The sequence below is a fragment of the Morone saxatilis genome, unplaced genomic scaffold (assembly GCF_004916995.1).
Source record: "Morone saxatilis isolate NCDOM2014 unplaced genomic scaffold, NCSU_SB_2.0 Contig1, whole genome shotgun sequence".
In the NCBI taxonomy this organism is placed as follows: Eukaryota; Metazoa; Chordata; class Actinopteri; family Moronidae; genus Morone; species Morone saxatilis.
Window position 1 is genome coordinate 20,549,819 of NW_023339651.1, and position 17,203 is coordinate 20,567,021.

At 43.0% G+C, this 17,203-nt stretch overlaps 2 protein-coding genes across 2 annotated transcripts in view; both read right to left on the bottom strand.

Annotated features, from left to right (window-relative positions):
* Nucleotides 1-8,271, bottom strand: part of spag9b (sperm associated antigen 9b) — a gene marked incomplete in the record, with an annotated part of 36,241 nt that extends 27,970 nt beyond the window's left edge. Inside the window, 1 exon segment of the mRNA XM_035660993.1 lies at nucleotides 7,536-8,271. Coding sequence (XP_035516886.1) covers nucleotides 7,536-7,835 — 300 coding nt within the window.
* A 701-nt stretch (nucleotides 8,272-8,972) lies between these two features.
* On the bottom strand, nucleotides 8,973-16,876 carry daglb (diacylglycerol lipase, beta). Its single transcript, XM_035664125.1, has 15 exons — nucleotides 16,130-16,876; nucleotides 15,889-16,040; nucleotides 15,394-15,568; nucleotides 15,030-15,297; nucleotides 14,758-14,877; nucleotides 14,501-14,628; nucleotides 13,976-14,102; nucleotides 13,766-13,849; nucleotides 13,032-13,109; nucleotides 12,863-12,943; nucleotides 12,206-12,333; nucleotides 11,756-11,824; nucleotides 11,298-11,370; nucleotides 10,967-11,220; nucleotides 8,973-10,006 (listed from the first exon to the last, which is right to left on the bottom strand). The coding sequence occupies exons 1-15, from the start codon at nucleotides 16,222-16,224 to the stop codon at nucleotides 9,811-9,813; spliced, it is 2,028 nt and encodes a 675-aa protein (XP_035520018.1). The 5' UTR covers nucleotides 16,225-16,876; the 3' UTR covers nucleotides 8,973-9,810.
* Nucleotides 16,877-17,203: the final 327 nt, after the last annotated feature.

Consider the following 17,203-nt stretch of genomic DNA (forward strand, 5'->3'; position numbering starts at 1 on the left):
ATATCTGTATTTATTTATTTCACGTAAATGCTGCTGTGACAAGGGAATTTCCCCGTTGTGGGATTAATAAAGTAATACAATATGTATCTATCAGCAGAAGACTGACAAATTGTTTTGACAAGAAAATGTGAATGCTAAGAGCCCTGAAATCTAATAATGAGAATTCTACATGTTTTTGTGGCTCTCTTGGTTGGCTGCCCTTGCTGTTGGGAGCCCATCTATTGATACCTCCGATCAGCTGAGTCAGGTGTCCGATAACAGGCACAGACTTTGCCATGCCTGTAAACATGCAGTCTTGTGATGTGGGTTCTCACTGTGGATAAGAGGCACTGTGGTCGGCCCTGGGCCCTGGGTGGGTATCATCTGTAAGGAGATGAGGATCACCTGAGCGCCCCGTTACAAGCAGCCTCTTTTTCTATACGCACGTCTCATTGAGACTGGAGGTGTCTAACAAAGGTTTCTTCAGGATGCTTTTGTGAACTCTCCCTTAAAAAACAAGAAGCCTGTTTTTATTCTTTGTTAAAACACAATCAGTCATTGATGGGCTCAGATGTTTTTCTCTGCCTTAGGGCTCTCCAAACTATTTCAGTGTAGAGCACTTGATTTGTCATTAATCATCTTTGAATGTCCTCTTTATTAGTGGCGTCTGAAGAATAGAAAGATGTGAACAGATTGCGCCTTGTTGTTTTGAAATTTGAGTTAGTTTGTAGAAATGCCTGTGATGTGCACTCAAAAATAAGGGTGGAGGTAGGTGTTATCTGGGCTTGGGTAGACTTACAGAGGGCCCAGTGGGGTCTGGAAAGCCCAGGGAGCATCTTAAGAACTGAGGTACTGGTAGTAATTCAGCATTTTCCATGTAAATCTGCTAAGAGCATTAACATAGCACAGACTACAGACAGCAGGGTACATAGTAGGGGGTGCCCCCTAATCTGCAGCTGTAAATAACGACAACACGAAGACAAGCTACATAGTTACAGGCCTCCGTTTCAGATGGTTTTAACTGCTCACAGGAAAAACATGTGAGACAATGCAGGGTTCTCCTTGGATTTATGTGAAATATCACCATTAGAGACTTAGCAAACTGAATGGATGACATATATCGACAGCCCCTCCTACTGTATCAACACATTCATGAGGACAACTCCCAACATCCTCCTCTCTTACCCTGCAGCTCATCATATGACCCAGGAAGGAGGCTTGTGCGTATGACAGCGCTCCAGAGAATGAGTGTCCCAGCGTTTTTAACGTGCACTCTTCCCCCTACGCTGTATGGATAATGCTCCCTTTGTCCCGGAGTCCCAACACACACTTACACACAAACACATGTGGCCCCGACACAAGTGCGAGAACACCCACACAGACAGGAGCTCCACTGTATTGGCACTCCATTGCCAGAGAGTGAAATTAACTCCTTTTAGTGTTTTTGGCTGCGGGTTGCTACTGGGACGTTTGGCAAAACTGGGCCTTGGTCATCAGACACAATCAACTGAATAAAGAACTACATCAGAGTGTGTAGTAGGCCCACTTTATTAGAATGACATGGTTAATAATATGGGTGTTTTCAAACCACGCAACCATTTTTGGCGAGAAAACAAGCTGAGCATACTGAAATCAAGTGACTTGCACTGAGTGATTAGCCAGAGGCTGTACATTTTATCACCACACTCGCTGCTGCTGATAAACATACTGACAGCTCTCAGTGCTATAATGCTGATGGTTAGCAGGTATAACCTTTACCATGTTTCCATCTTAGCGTAGCATGTTAGACTGCTAACATTAGCTAACTAGCACTAAACACCAAGGACAGCTGAGGCTGACTGGAATGTTTTGCAGGCATTAGACCAGAAAACACAGAAAAGTGCACCATACTTATTGGGGCCGATAAATTATTGGTCAATAATGGGACATTAATATTATTATGCAGTATTCCCATAATTAAATTAAAGCCTGTAGTTACTGGCTTAAAAAATCATATTGTGCATCCCTAAAACAAAGTTCTGGATAAATAATATATTGACCTAATGATGGGGGTACATGAAAACTTGTTACAGTTCACCCTGAGGGGAACATCAGTGTCAAATTTTGTCAAAATCCACTCAATACATTTCACTTAAAACCACAATTGTCAACCTCATTTTGGCATAAGGAGACAAGTCAGGATCACCAAAATCATTAGGATTCATCATCTGGGAACCGCAAATGTCAATTCCAATCCATCCGGCAGATGTCGAGACATTTTACTGGATAAATTAATTTTTACCTACTGGTGGCACAAGAGGGGATTACCAAAGTCATGAGGGTTCATCCTGTGGGAACCAAGGATATCTGTACCAAAGTTCATGGCAATCCCTCTGATACTTGTTTACATATTTCACAGACACCACAAATGTCAACCTCATGGTGGCGCTACAAGAAAAGCCAGGGGACCACCAAAGTCTGGAGGATTCATCCACTGGAAACCATGACCCATGGCACCCCATCCAAAAGTCCCTGAGATATTTCATTCTGGACCGAAGCAGTGCACTAACCAACCAACCGACTGTGCCACCCCTTGAGCGCCGCTGCTAGCATGGCTAACAACTTCTCTCTTTCTGATCCGTGAGCCACCACTTTGTTCATGTCAGTCACCTTGCTCTGTCTCTCAGTAGATTTCATACTAATGATCCATGATGATCAATCAGGTGGCATTACATGCGACACAGACCGTGGTCTTTGCAGGTCAGCAGACAACCCGGACTGGACCAAAGAACTGAGGGAAGTGCTGTTTTTCCCCAAGAATTTCCTGCCTTGCCTTTTCCTCTCCTTTGCTGAGACAAACTACTAAGAGGAGGTATTCCTCTGGGCTTGGAGCAGCGAAAAGCAGGACTTGGCTCGTACAATGGGTTTGTTTGGTAAGACTAATCTGCTTCTTTGATTCTTGAGTGACTTGTTGCCCAAATGAGCAGCTTAGTAACTGAGTCTGTGCCAGGCTACTCATTTGCCTCTGTTGAGCAGGCAGTTGCTTTGGTGTTGGGGGACACTTTGCATTTAAACAGTCTAAGTGTGTTATCAATTTCTTCCATTGTGTGACAGTTGAAGCACAGGAAATGCAACCGGTGTCAACTCACGTCACAGCAGTCATAGTAAATGAGGGAGATGTGGAAAGGTAGGGCAAGGTTGTGTGTATGTTTGTGTGTCTCTGCTTGCAGGTGCACACTAGGGCTGGGAGAAAAATCGGATTCTTAGATCATTCTTGCTTGAACGATTACGCCTTGATGCAAACCAAATTCTCCACATGGGGCAAGTTCAAGAGGCATGCACATTCCCTACAACCGGATGGTAGAACATAATGGAAGAGAAGTTTCTGGCTGGGGCAAAAGTGACTTCTTGCAGATAAACAGACAGACCAGGCAGTATGCATATGCAACAGTAGCCACCGTGATGAATAAAGCACATGCAAGGAAAAATTATACTGCTGTAGATACAATTCGATCAGCAAACGGCCTCTCAGAGTCCAGCGTTCAGCAGTGTTCCAACTGTAACACGGTTTGACTTTATCAGTTAAAATACGCACACTTTTTTTTCCCCATTTACTTCAATAAAGTTTATTTTTAAACACGACCTTTATAGATTACCAATTTGAACCATTATTAAAATAAAAAGCAAACACTTCACATGCCCTCTGCCATCACTGCCCTCAACAAACTGTAGCAATAACACTAATGGACTTATGAGCTTGTGACGGTATTGTGTTCCCTGTAGCCATGTTTGACTGATGTACTGTTGTTATGTGTGTACAGGCTGTTCAAACTAACTTCCAATTGTCTGGAGGACAATAAATTATTTATCTATCTATATTCCCCTAATCCTTAGCATCACATGCTTGGTCAGATTTTTAAGCTTGTTTTATTCTTTGACCAGATATTTCCTGTGGGTATCAAAAACAGTGTTGTTGCAGTATTAGTACCAAAACACTGATAAATAAATAGACGTATAAGCCATTTCTATCCTAGCCTATGTTTAAGCCAGAAGCAAATCTGAGTATTACGGCCGATATGGTGACCACCCCTATTCGTTAACCCCATCCTGGTGCAGTCATGACTTCCTGTGATCATAAATGCCACATCCTGAATTGTGATTGTTCATTCAAGTTCCCACACTGACACATACAGAGGCTGACCTCTCCTATAGAGAGGAAGTAGAGTCAAAGGACGAGACCCGTGACATCATCTGAGCATATTACTGATCACACCAACATGGAAGCTGCCTGGCTGAGCGAAGAGTTATACAGGGGATGAGGTATTTTACACACTGCAGCCAGAGGGAACGAAACAAATGTAAACCTCATAGCATACCAATGGAAAATCCGCTGTGCACAGGTCTATCTAAAAGCTTTAGCGACATGTTACGACATGACATCAATTATTAACACACTGCTTTGTGACCTGTTGCGCTTGTCATTCAACATTTATCTGTCAAGTCAAATGTCAACAAGTGGGAAAACACAGAGGAGTGGCAAAAACTGCACATGTACACACATCGTACTGTGATCTCCCAACCTCAACTCACATAAATTAATACCTTTTAATTCATTACTTAACTTTTCATTTGTTGTGTCATCTTCATGTTTCAGTAAGGTTTGGTTTATAATATTTAAATCCTTTTTCCCGTGTAAGCCATGTTGGCCACCACTTAAAGGCTGGGAAATAATAAACCAGATTAAGTGCTAAGCCCTGCGGTAGTTCAGGGTTGTTGAAGATGCTTCAGTGAGGGGCTGCGTGTGTTTAATGCCCAAACATGAGCACCAGTGAGGATTAAAAAGGGGACATACTGTGGGTTTGAGCTTTAAAAGTACCAAAACACACCTAAATGCAGGGTTCAGCATTAATGTTGTGTTTCACTTGCTCGGTTGGGTCAGAATAACCCACAGTCTAGTTTTACTTGCCCTTACACAGATTGTTTTATTCATTAGTGGTTATCAAATAACAACAAAAGTTTTTCAGAAACTTGCCGTGCCTTTGAAAAATAACCATGTTTTAGGTGTTTGGTGCAATACAGAGTTGGAGTCTCGCCCAAATCCTTCAACGGTACCCAACAGGACCCCTGTTTCCAGCATTACTGAAATGCTCGCTTCAGCTCATACCCACCGCCATTTTCCCAATTGTTACTGCACATGTGCAACACTCAGCAGAGATGAGAAGAAAGTGAAATGGCTCGCCTTTTAGCTACTGCCATCAGCCGCTCCAGAAGAAACTATGTGGCTAGTTCTGTTTTACCACTTGCCAGATCAGGTAGGTGAGTTGCTAGATTTAGTAGCCTGATGCAGCGTTTTAATTCACCCGGCCAATCCTTAACGTTGAGCCATTATTAAATGACATTCACTGAAAAATCCTTTTGGCCAATATATGTATTACAATATCAATATTTTGGCACAAACCATTGGGATTAAAAAGAAAACAGGACAATTATAAATTGTATATTGTTCTGTAGATTTATTTTGTTTAACTTATATTTCTGTTAGTATTAGTTAGCTTTAAATGTGCAGTTAAGTTTCAGTTTTTATTATCTGAAAACGATTGCTTTAGATTTTATGTTGTGTGTTTTCTTATAAAGTCTGTAGTTGTTACGCTGCCCACAGTACTGATCACAGGCTGAAAAGAACAAACCATGCATTTACAGTCCTATTGCATGAGGATGACATAATACACTATTAGTAACATTTAAACAGCAGTTTTCTTGGTGACGTGTTTCAGATTTTACCGTGACAACCGCTGTAACCAAATGATGTCTGGAGCTGTGACTAAGCAGAGACGTTCAACAGACTGCAGCAGCAGTCATTCAACTGCGTGCTTTAGAAACAAAAGCATAAACATATTTAACAAACTGATGAGCCACATTAAAACAGTATAAAGCAAGAAATGTCTTCAGCACCTGGATGGCAAGGACCTGAATATAGTTCCTATTATACAATTTGAAACTGTGAATAGATACAACTGCTAGTATAGAACAAAAGGTTTATTGACCAAAATGAGTCAAGGCCCTGAACTTCTGTATTCTTCTAAGGCATCTTTGTCGATGTCTTGATGTGAAACTCTGTAGCCAATTCTACTTCAGTATGCCTGCTTAAAGGGGCAAAAAGGCAGATAGTTCTGTTGTTTACACTAAGACTTTCACATTTATGCCCGCTCTTTGTCATGTTTATTTAAGTTAACAATTTTATTTACTTATAGCTTCAGATTTAACAAATCCTACAGACACAAGTGTAGGTTACCTGTATCATCTGAGCATCATAACATTGTTACTGTGGGCAACTCATTGTGATTACTCCAACAGGAGTTACCCTGGGACTTTTGGTTGAGGCAGCATATCATTACATACTCACTCATACCCAACAATAGGCAGTGACAGTGGGAGGGAATAGTGCACGCACATGTGTGTGTGTGTGTGTGTACAGGAGCAAAGCTGAGAGTTATGGTTTATGCTAATAGGCAGCTAAAGAACAGTGTGGACCCTACAGCTTTCATCTCACCAGTGTGCCTGTTGCTACCACGGATTTAACACAGGCTTCCAAGATTTAATACTCGATGAGCAGTGTGGAATAATAGGCATTTTTATACAGCATCCCTCAAAATGACATACAGTGCAGCAGAATAAAACTACGACGAGAACTGATCTCATAACTACACACAATTAAAGTTTCTACTGAGAGGCAGAGTGCTGGTGTAGCACCATAACAATGTGTCACTATGCAAGTACAGACTGCACTGTAGTGATGAAGTGATGAAGTGATGAAGAGAGTGTGAGGTGAGTGTGAGGCTCATCACTCACGAGGCTGAATGCGATCACTGAGATTCAGAGTTGTATTTGTTGGAAGCAGTCAGCTGATAAACAAATCACTGACTGGTTTGCATATATACATATATATGAGGCTGGAATGAAAATGAGTGTTGGAGGTATCACCAGCTGAACTACAGCGGTGCACAGTAACCTTGATGCCCCGGCAGCAGCAGCAGCTGGAGGTCCCGAGAGTCGCTGGCATCCACCGGGACGTGAACTGGCAGCCAAAGTACAGAGTGTGCTTCCGAGATGATACTCGGGCTCCGGCCAATTGTCAGACATGGACAGAGTACGGGGCGGGCTTTTTAACATTTTACACGAATCCCTAACCCATTTAGCTGTGATTCTTTGAACTAGAAAAAAAATATTTACAGTGAAGGTTTGCCTGTTATTCCATTAGTTTTCCTCCCCCAAAATGCCCCATAGTGGGCCGCTGAGAGTATCAACACCCAGTTTATAAAGTGTATTTCCTCTTCAAAAATGTACTCTACAGTATATATAAGTATGCCGAATTACATAAAGGTGTATATACGTTACAAAAAGTACTAACTCACGATTAATTTGATATGGTGTGCAGTTAATAAGCGTCGCAACAGGGAATTGCCAGATTTTCGAATTGGGTTCAGCATTTAATCTTTTCGTACCAAAGCACATAACACGACCCTCTAATCTGTAATCCGGGTCATAAATTAGTTTGGCAGTAACGTGGTGAAACCCACCTCTTCTGCGTGTTTCCTCAGTGCTTTCTCTCGCTCATACTGAGTAACGAGTTGCTCGTTGTCCTCCTTCAGCAGCTCCAGCTCCACTTCGTGCTCCTGGTTGACAGCGAACACCGAGTCCAGGTTCTCCAGCACGGCCACGACCAGCGGCATCAGCTCCTTCACCACGTCCTCGTCGTATCTCTCGATTAGCCGCTCAAACTCGCGGTATATTGAACTGGCCAGACCTGAGACCCGCTCGGACATCATGGTCGAGCTGCCAGATTCGTCCTGATACAGGACTACGTCGTCCAGCTCCATTTTCTTGCCTCCACTTGCACTTCTTTCCCAGCTAACGTTAATGAGCTAGCCGCAAGCTTCAGCTGGCCAGAGGCTGTCCGCCTTTGCTACTTTCAGCGCAACAAAACGGCGTTCCTAAAACATAGCTCAAATGTTGTGTGTTGTACACAAGAGACACTGTACTTCATAAACAGAGTCTGTATCCCTTTGTCGTCTGGACGGCTCACTTTAAAAGCTTGCTAGCCTAGTAGCTAGCAGTAGTGAAAAGTCTTTACTTGGCTCCTGATTAGTTTCCCTGTCCAACAGATGAGCTCCTGCTGCTGCGTTCAAGTGCTGTCGGAAAGGTGGAGACGGCCGCAGTTCAACGACATAGCAAAGTAGTAAACACTGCAGAAAGAACGTCAGACTGTATCTCAGTAGTTGCTGGATATACAGAATATAAACTATGATGTTCTGGACAGATATAAAGGCAAAATGTGCACACACAAAAAGACACGAAAAGCGCTCATATATATAGTTGCTGTTGTGTGACGTTTAGAGGGCGGAGAACAAACCGTATCAACAACTGAACTGATTAAAAGAAATGCAGTTTATTTGTAGCTATATCTTCATACACAGACGCGAGCGTGTGCTTACAATCATTTTATCTTCCACTTTTATGTCACATTTAGTTACCTCGCAAATTAATTTAAATCACTGGCTTAGTACTTTTCCTCCTTTTCATCCTAAAGCTGCACACAGTTATGTAACCCTGCCATTTGATTCCTTACATAAGTTCACAGCAAAGAGTAGAAATATGCTGTTGGGACAACTTTGATAAAGTGCACACTGCTCGCACTGGAATTGTCCGAGGTTAGAAATGGGATCTTACGAGGATCACTTGAAGAGATCATGTGTTGGTGACGGGACGTCGCGCTTACGTCACATGCTAAACACGGCTGATGAATAAAAAGTGTAGCTAATCCCCAGTGAACTATTCATTGGACACATTTCATAATTACTACACCCCTCCCAGTGACTCATATGGCTTTAGTCAAGAGATTAAAACATATTAGGCTTCTTCCCAACTTCCCTCAAAATGTAGTTCACTCACATTCAGTTCAACAGGTTGCCCTTGCTTGAATTTTTCCTATTAAAAATAAATCTAAGGATGAAGAGTGTGTTTCACAAAAGCTTTTATTTTCATCAAGGAGTCCAGTGCATTCTATTGAGGATATGGAATAGTTATGCAGGCATCAGCTAAATCAAAATGTAATATGATACGCTACCATAAAAAAAAAGTTTTATCCATGGCAAGTAAACAGATTCCCACAAAATATAGTCGTAGTACAATCTTTCTACCTGTTCGAACACCATGCACTATTTTAACTGCATTGTAGAAAATGCAGAACAAACCTTACTGTAAACACACTGTTTTTCTGCAAAGCAATTCTGTTGACCTTCCTGTGATGCATAGGCACTGCTCACCCTGATGTCTTAAGACATTAAACACAAGACAGACGAACCACAGTTACTATACAATGAAGACTTAGCGCCTCAGTCCACAATCCGAGGTAAAAGTTACCCCCTGTATCCTCTCGTTCTGGATCAGACTGCTCTTCAGTCCTCCCTACAGATAAGGAAGACAACGTCGGACACTTGCAGTGACCCGACGGCAGCTTGTACCGGCCGTACAGCACTCACACCAACATAAATGTAGAACACAGACATTACAGTAAACCTGCAGCACTGTCAAATATTGTACACAACGCACATTCAAATATCATGGTTCATAAAGTTGCTCATTGAGTAACTGAGGGTTTAAATAAAACTAATTATCTAAATTAAAAGTGCAATTTAACAAAATATTTGCGCTCCAACGTGTTAACAAATCACATTCATTCATGGAGACCACAGCAGGGACCTCTCTATGGTTTCATATCTTGATTACCATTACAATCCAGTTTCCCAGCGGAGACTCTGGGAGCTCAGGAGTAAGGAGTCTCTATGATGCATTTCAGATAGTATTGTGCTGGCTGTTGTTTGCAGACGATGGGCAGAGGGAGAAGGGCCTTTCGCTGGTCAGACTGCTGAGGGCACGGAGCACAGCGTCGGGCATGTGATCTGCGAGCATCCTGGGACTGATCAACACACTCCTGAACGCCATCTCATTGGACCAGTCTGCACGGTACCGCACCTGGGAAAAACAGGATCTGAGGAAAAAGACAGAGAGAAGAAGTCTGAGGCTCCTTCCACATGGCACTGATACACAATACAGTATAAATATAGTGAGGGATTGAAGAAGATAGGTGCTATATATTTAACTATCAGAATGGTTTTTGTTGAAGCCTTTATAGACCTTTATACAACTGTTCCTATTATTTTGTCCATTGTTATATCAATGAGGGTTGGCTAAATAATACAAACAGCTCTCTGTTTAACGGAGTTCAGTTCAACTGAACCACAAACTAGATCCTAAAAAAGCTGAATCAACACTTCTCATGTGACTGCCAGCATCTAAAACCATCTGAAACACTGAAACTGTTCAAGTCCAAATATACTATACTGTATCACTGAAAGCAGTTTAAGTGGCAGTTAAAATGGAAGTGCTGAAGGAGGTTCGGTTGTAAGCACTGAATAATGTTGAAGAGTCCATTTAGGTGGAAGCGCCTGAAGGAGCTGAAATGACAGTGACAGTCGAAGTGCACAAACTGAAAGAATGTGAAGCGTCCACTAGTGTAAGTGTACGCAGTGAAAGCCAGTGGAGGACATTTTCTAAGTGGAGGTTGCAGGACTTTGAAGAGCTGAAGTTTTGGGGGGTATTTTGCTCAAAAACTGGAAGTAAAGAAATTCCAGATGACATGTTTTAATGCAGTGCCAGCCCTGTATAGTTTCTTCACCAGAGTGTAATGTCGAGTTCATTCTTTATCTTTATTTATTATTTATGTTATGGGATTAAAAAAAAAATTATATAAGCCGATTTATCATTATTGGATTTTTTTCAAACTCTCAAAAACTAGTATTGGCCTCAAAAATCCTTTATGGTTGGGGCTTTAGATGTTTTCTCTACATCCTACTAACTACCACTAGGGGGCAGACATAAAACCATTCTCCCATTCAGCAGCTCATATTTACAGTAACTTTGCTACTTGAGAAATGAGCTGTGTTCAGACCTCCGTGACGGCCCATCTTCTGTAATATGCAGAATGCGTCCGGGCAGGAACAGAGGTAAGTGTGCAGCCGTGTGGGCGGGCGAGTCATCCGACGCCAGGCTCTGATAGGATGAAGAGTGGCGAATCATCAGCGACTCCTCCCCCAGCAGCGGCTGGCTGAGCTCCTCCTCCCTCCTGTCGTCCATCTCAGTGGGGAAGTCATCCGGGTCTCCTCCGAAGAGCTCGTACCAACATCCCTGCAGCAGGATGCGGTACTGGAACAGAAACATATCTGAAATCACCGTCTGTGGCTTCAGATACTGACGGATGCAGTGCTTGGAATGGTTTTTACCTTGGGCTTATTGCAGTTGGAAACTATCTTAAGTATCCTTCTCTTCAGATCCTCCATATTGGGAATGCTCAATCTGTATAGAAAGAATGACAGCAGGTTGATTCAAAGGAAAAGGGAACACTGCAAAGGAAGAGCGCTACTTACAAAGAACAGAGGAAAAGGGAGCGTGTGAGTTGCACTCATTTTCTCGTTCTCTGTGCCGGTAATAACAGGGCAGAGCCAAATATAGTCTCCATCATACAGCGGCCTATAATAGTCTGTGCACCACAGCTCATATTGGCCTTTTGAAGACAAGTCTGCAGTGCACAGACATGATATCATATAGTGACCCACAATGAACCAAACTGCAAGGATCTAACCAGTGTCAACATACAACATGTATTCATAAAGATGTGTTACTTTGATTAAACAATATTTCTAATGGCTGGTAAGAATATACAGTAGAAACATGATCTTACCTGGGAACCAGATCCTTTCCCAACACAACCGAGACCACAAAGTCCTTGGAGTAATCAGCTAAAGCTTTACTGTACATAACAAAACACAGAACAGAACACTCTGTTACAATGGAAGTTGTGTCCAATTATTAACAGTATGGGTGGTACGTCCATATTTTAAGTCAAACCAGTGATCAAACATGTAATAATACATTTTCAAGGATGTTTTCTAACATATTATGTCTTAAAGTAATACATTCCATAACTTCAAGTGTTCAAGTGACACATGATTGTGTTGTTGTTAAGTCATTATTATAAATCCAGATTATACTGTTGTCTAAACTTTGAACGTATTCTTTAAGATAAATGCGTTTGTTTTAAACTGTACACAAAGACTGGTTGGTGCAGCAGCATTTTGCATTTGAAGTCCACTGTCAGCTGTTTGCTGTGTTTCTGTACAGCCTTCCTTACCTCAGGAGCCCCCCTGGTGGAGAGAATGAGTAGCACTGCAGGGTGGGGAAGGAGTTGCGCAAGAGGATAGCCAGCAGTGAGGCTGTGCCAGCACCCAGACTGTGACCAGTGATGACCAGTTTATATTCCTGTAAACACAGGAACACCAAAACACATCGCATACTTGGAGGATTATTCATGATCTATTACCTCTGCAAAGGTTGTGTTATTTCCTGACAACAAAGGGTAGTGTCACAATACCACAATTCAATGATAGGTCTGTCAGGAAAGAAGTTTGATAGAAAAGAACCACACACAAGTGATGGATAAACAGGTTTGGCAGACTTAAAATAGACATACTAGCTCATCCTGTAATACAGAGAAAATTGCATTATTTATGGTTTATTCCTCTTGTAGATTATTGCTTTAAAACTTGACTGTAACCTCCAAATCTCACTGGACATGGCTATTCTCTGTGTTGGTTCAAGCCAATGGCAGTTATTGTTTTTTTTTACCAGAGGAAGAATGCAAATCAGCATCATTTCCTGCCTTTAACTATAACCCTCTCCCAAAGACAACAGCTTGCTGCTTCCAATCTTGTTGTTACAGCCAGCAAAGTAAAACACAGCGATGTCTACTGCAGCTGAAACATAGCTTCTGGCCTTATTACACACTTACCGGTGCAATGGAGAAAGCCTGGTTAAGGATGCCATCGTTGACCAGCTTCTTGTAGATGTAACTGGCCGCCTGGCACATGCCCTGCAGTGAGAGACACAGATGCATTAATCTCTTGGAAAACCCCCTCCAAAAGACAGCTGGAGAGTCCTGTGTTTAAATGGACGTTCACCTTGTGAGCGTAGCAGGCTCCAGACACTCCTTCTATCGGCAGGTTCTCACATTCAGCAGACAGGTCTGTCAGGACGTCCTGCAGGACAGACACTGCGTGAGATAAACTGGCAAACTGATTAAGCACGTATCACAGGGAAGGTCAGAGGGAAGGTTAAAGGCTACATCTGGAGTGGTTTTTGGGTACTGAACAAAGTCCTGTGTTCAGAATCAATGTTGGGACAAATGTTTCACACTTCCCCATAATAAATCCCGTTCACCTTCACCGCACTGATACACTCACACTCTCACTTCCTCCTTTAAATCTTTTTTTCGATACGAGCGCTATTTTAATTTCTTTTGAGGAGTGGCTCGTGACTTCAGAAGTAGATCAAGTGTGACTTACATTTATCAGTTTCTTTCAACAAACGTCTGTCACAAACAGGGAAGTGATTCTGAACATTTAGGGGAAATGGGAGGAGAAGAGTCGGCATAAAGTGCACAACTGTACAGAAAGACTCAGAAAGAGAGAAAACTGACTAAATAAATCACAGCTCTGTGTTTTTACACATCAAATTCACTGTATAGAAGTATATTATTATAGACTTCCTAGTAATACATTTTTTTAAGAAATGTCTGAATGGAAAAAAAATCTATAAATACACCAATAAATAAACATACAAATTAAAGTAAACACTAAAAAGCAACACTCTAACAGTCTAACAACACAGGATATATCAAATAAAAAGTGCTCACCCTCAGTGACAGTGTTCCTCTGACAGCCACCAGAACTGCCTCTCTCTTATGATCCAGAGCCACGTAGAAGGGGATCTCATAGATCTGCAACACACAAACCCCAATGAAAATGGAACAGTTTGAACCACTGAGGCTACTGGGACAGGTGCCCACTTCTAAAGAATGAAACTGAGGGGACACTACGCACGCAGAGGAGTATTCCTGACCTACCTGGTTATGGAAGCTGACGTAGATGAAGTCTCTGTACTGCAAACCAGTGCTGTGCAGGATGGATGAAAAATGACAGCCGAGGTGGTCTCCTCCAACGATGTCATACTCGGCCGCACGACTCCTACAGCTGATACACACGAACACGCGTTTTGATGATCACAAAGGCAGCGTGAGACAGCTTTGCTAATGCTTATGGTTTTCGGGTTCCAAAGGCTAAATTACTGATTTTGGGCTCTCGCTATTATTTTATCATTAAGGCTGTAGATTTACAAGAAGGTTGAACTGAGTGAAAATATCAAAAAATCTAGTTTACATTTTTTCTCTGAGCTTTGTACGTCTCTGAAACACTTCTCTCTATAAGCTGAATGTGCAGAACCTTTAGCATGTAAAAAAAAAAAAACTGTTGACTGTTGTTGCTTTTTGGGGCAGCCTATTTCTACCTTTAGTCAGCAGCTGTTGACCTAACCTGGCCAGTCCTGTGACCTGTCTGATAAGTCCCACTGATAGGTAAAGAGTGCTTCTTACCAGTCTCCACTGAGCTTGCAGGGTCCAGTAAGGAGGTTGGAGTAGATGTACAGCGGCCAGCCATAAGCTGCTGCAGCAAACTTCATACAGTGAGCTGCTTTCTCCAACTCCGTCTCCAAATCTTCTCCCTTCAAACATAAAAGACTATTTTACAGACTTCAATGACTTGGAAAGTTTTAACAGCTGGGTTACCAACATTGTTGCCTGCTCTGAGGTCCACTGTCACCCTAATGTGATTGACAGACTCCTGTACTTACGATGGGAGAGGAAGGGCTGTGAACTACAAGGTCTGGGTCTCTGCTTTGCTCCATCTTATCCTGCTCCTGGTGCAGCAGAGCCAAACCAGCTGCTATGTCACTGGGGACCAGGTCTGTGTCCTGCAACACACAACGCCACATCTCACCATGGGTTTTGTGACAACACACCACTAGACAAATGTGCTCTAGTCTTTCTTGATGTTTTCTATTATCAAACCTTACTTAATGTAGTTAAGACGTAAAGACAGAAGGAGAGAGAAGGTGTCTCTTACAGAGAAGAACCCGCTGACGAGCTGTGCGATGCTAGAGAATGCTGCTCTGTGGCTTTCGTCCTGCGGGAGACAACAGCACAGGAGCCGCAGCCTGCTCTCCCACACCTTGACAGCCAGGGAGCGAGCCGTGGAGAGGAACTGGTTGCCCTCGTTGCTCTCCATGTCTCGTACCCCCAGCGGCTCCATGGCAGCAGGCTGAGGACGGGGGTTGCCCAGTGGGTCAAACACAAATACAACGCCCAACCCTGTGAACAGCAGGATGATCCAGCTGTTGTGACACAGAAAGAAAGACGCTGGATCAAAAGGCGTCTTCAACCGGATCAGAAAAGGACGACACTGTGGACTCACAGCCCTGAACCACTACCTGGCAATCACTGCTGCGATGACAGCGCCCACGGTGGCAGGATCGCACCCTTTGCTGTCATCAGACACCCAGAACGCGCCCAGACAGGCCCACACCAGCTCAGGGATGTAGAGGAGAGCTCGCAGGTACACCAGCGCAGGGATAGAGCGCCGTGGGCCGGGGTTTGTAATGGTACCTGAGAAACAACCACAGATACCAGTGTAATTAACAAAAGATGTACCTGCATATGTACCTTTGTCCCTGTGGTAGGTGGATACTGAGTGAAATCCGTTAGACGTTGCTACACACCAGTTTCCTACAGTTGTGTCCTTCCTGCATTGCATATTGCAGAATAACCTCTATTTTGAAACGATTGCTGCTGCGATAGAACATTTATGTGAAAGCATTGTTACCCTGTGATCTCCCATACAAAAAGCTGTCCATGTCTAGTTATCTTTACATACGAGGCTCACATAACTCCAATGTAGGAGACCTGATAAAGCACAGCTGATTTACCTTGGGCACTGACGTAGACAATAGCACATAGTGACAGGATTATGAGAGCCAGCACAACCAGCAGTCCAACCAGATAGCTGTGAAGAACTCCTCTCCCGTTACAATCAAATTCCCCCTTGTGGTACATGAACAGAATCATGGTGCCAATCCACCTGAGGACAGAATGACAGTGAGCACAGTCAGTGAATGTTATAATGCCCGACAGCTGGACGTCAGGTGGCAGTGAAGGTGAACAACATACCAAAGCACACGGACGAACAGCTCAAAGGAGCCGGGGAAAACAAAGTCGTCACTGGCGATCCCCCACCGCCGACCAAACACCACGATTCCAGGCATTTCCTCTGCGGGTAAACAAGCCCAAATAGCCTACAGATGGTGATTAAGCCACTAGATAGTGGACCGGATTCTCTTCAACAATGGACACGTCCAGTCATGCATGACTTCAGCGCCGGTGCAGCAGCTACTGTGGGTGGCAACGAGCTTTACCCATCGCTGTCACACGCTAGCTGCTCCCCTGCGTCGCTGAATAGATGTTAGCCCGACAGTTAAAGCGAGCTACAAGATAACGTTAAGCATTTAAGTATTCCCGCGCTGAGGTGTTTGTATCCGCTACCGTCACTTAGTTTAACGTTAAAAACGCCCGAGGTATAATTGTGATGCCATATATTGCGGTTTGCGACCCGCCTACGCGAGCCTTCACTGACATTAGGCAATGCAAACGACAGCTAGCATTGCGGGACTGGCGTTAGCTTCTACCATTAGCTATGTAGCTAACGGTAGCTACAAATACATTCCCATAAAGTGCTGACTAATTCCGTTTGACGAACACTACTTTTGCTAATATGTCAACGTCTCGCTTTATAGCGAACGTGAGCTATTCATGTCAGACGTGATGAAACCCAAAATGTAGAGATCTTTGTTTTGATATGCTCAAAAACAAGCCGTGTCCGTCCGTTGATGTTTCCCTACTGCAACACAGACCGTCGGACAACAGTTCCCGTCTTCTTCTTCTTCTTCCTTTCACTTTACGGCGGTTTACAATCACTTACCTTGAAGGTGTATACCGCCACCTGCTGTACCGGAGTGAGCAGACGTGGGTTTTACGTTGTTATCAAAAATGCAAATGTAAGATAGAAATTAGATTTTTCTTTGTAAAAAAGCAAAACATTTATTATTATGATGTCTAATCTTTTGTTTATTTGTTGCACTTTTGGCAATTTGCTTTTCATTTATCCACTGTATAACAACACAATGCCATATACACAGTCCTATATACTTATCTATATTTATCTATATTTATCTATATTTATCTTCT

Excerpts from the sequence above, each read along its gene's own strand:
- daglb (XM_035664125.1), bottom strand. The coding sequence starts at position 16,224 with ATGCCTGGAATCGTGGTGTTTGGTCGGCGGTGGGGGATCGCCAGTGAC. Across the intron at positions 11,371-11,755 it reads GGAAAGGATCTGGTTCCCAG|ATTGAGCATTCCCAATATGG; the intron begins GTAAGATCATGT and ends CTTTCTATACAG. Across the intron at positions 11,221-11,297 it reads CCAACTGCAATAAGCCCAAG|TACCGCATCCTGCTGCAGGG; the intron begins GTAAAAACCATT and ends TTTCTGTTCCAG.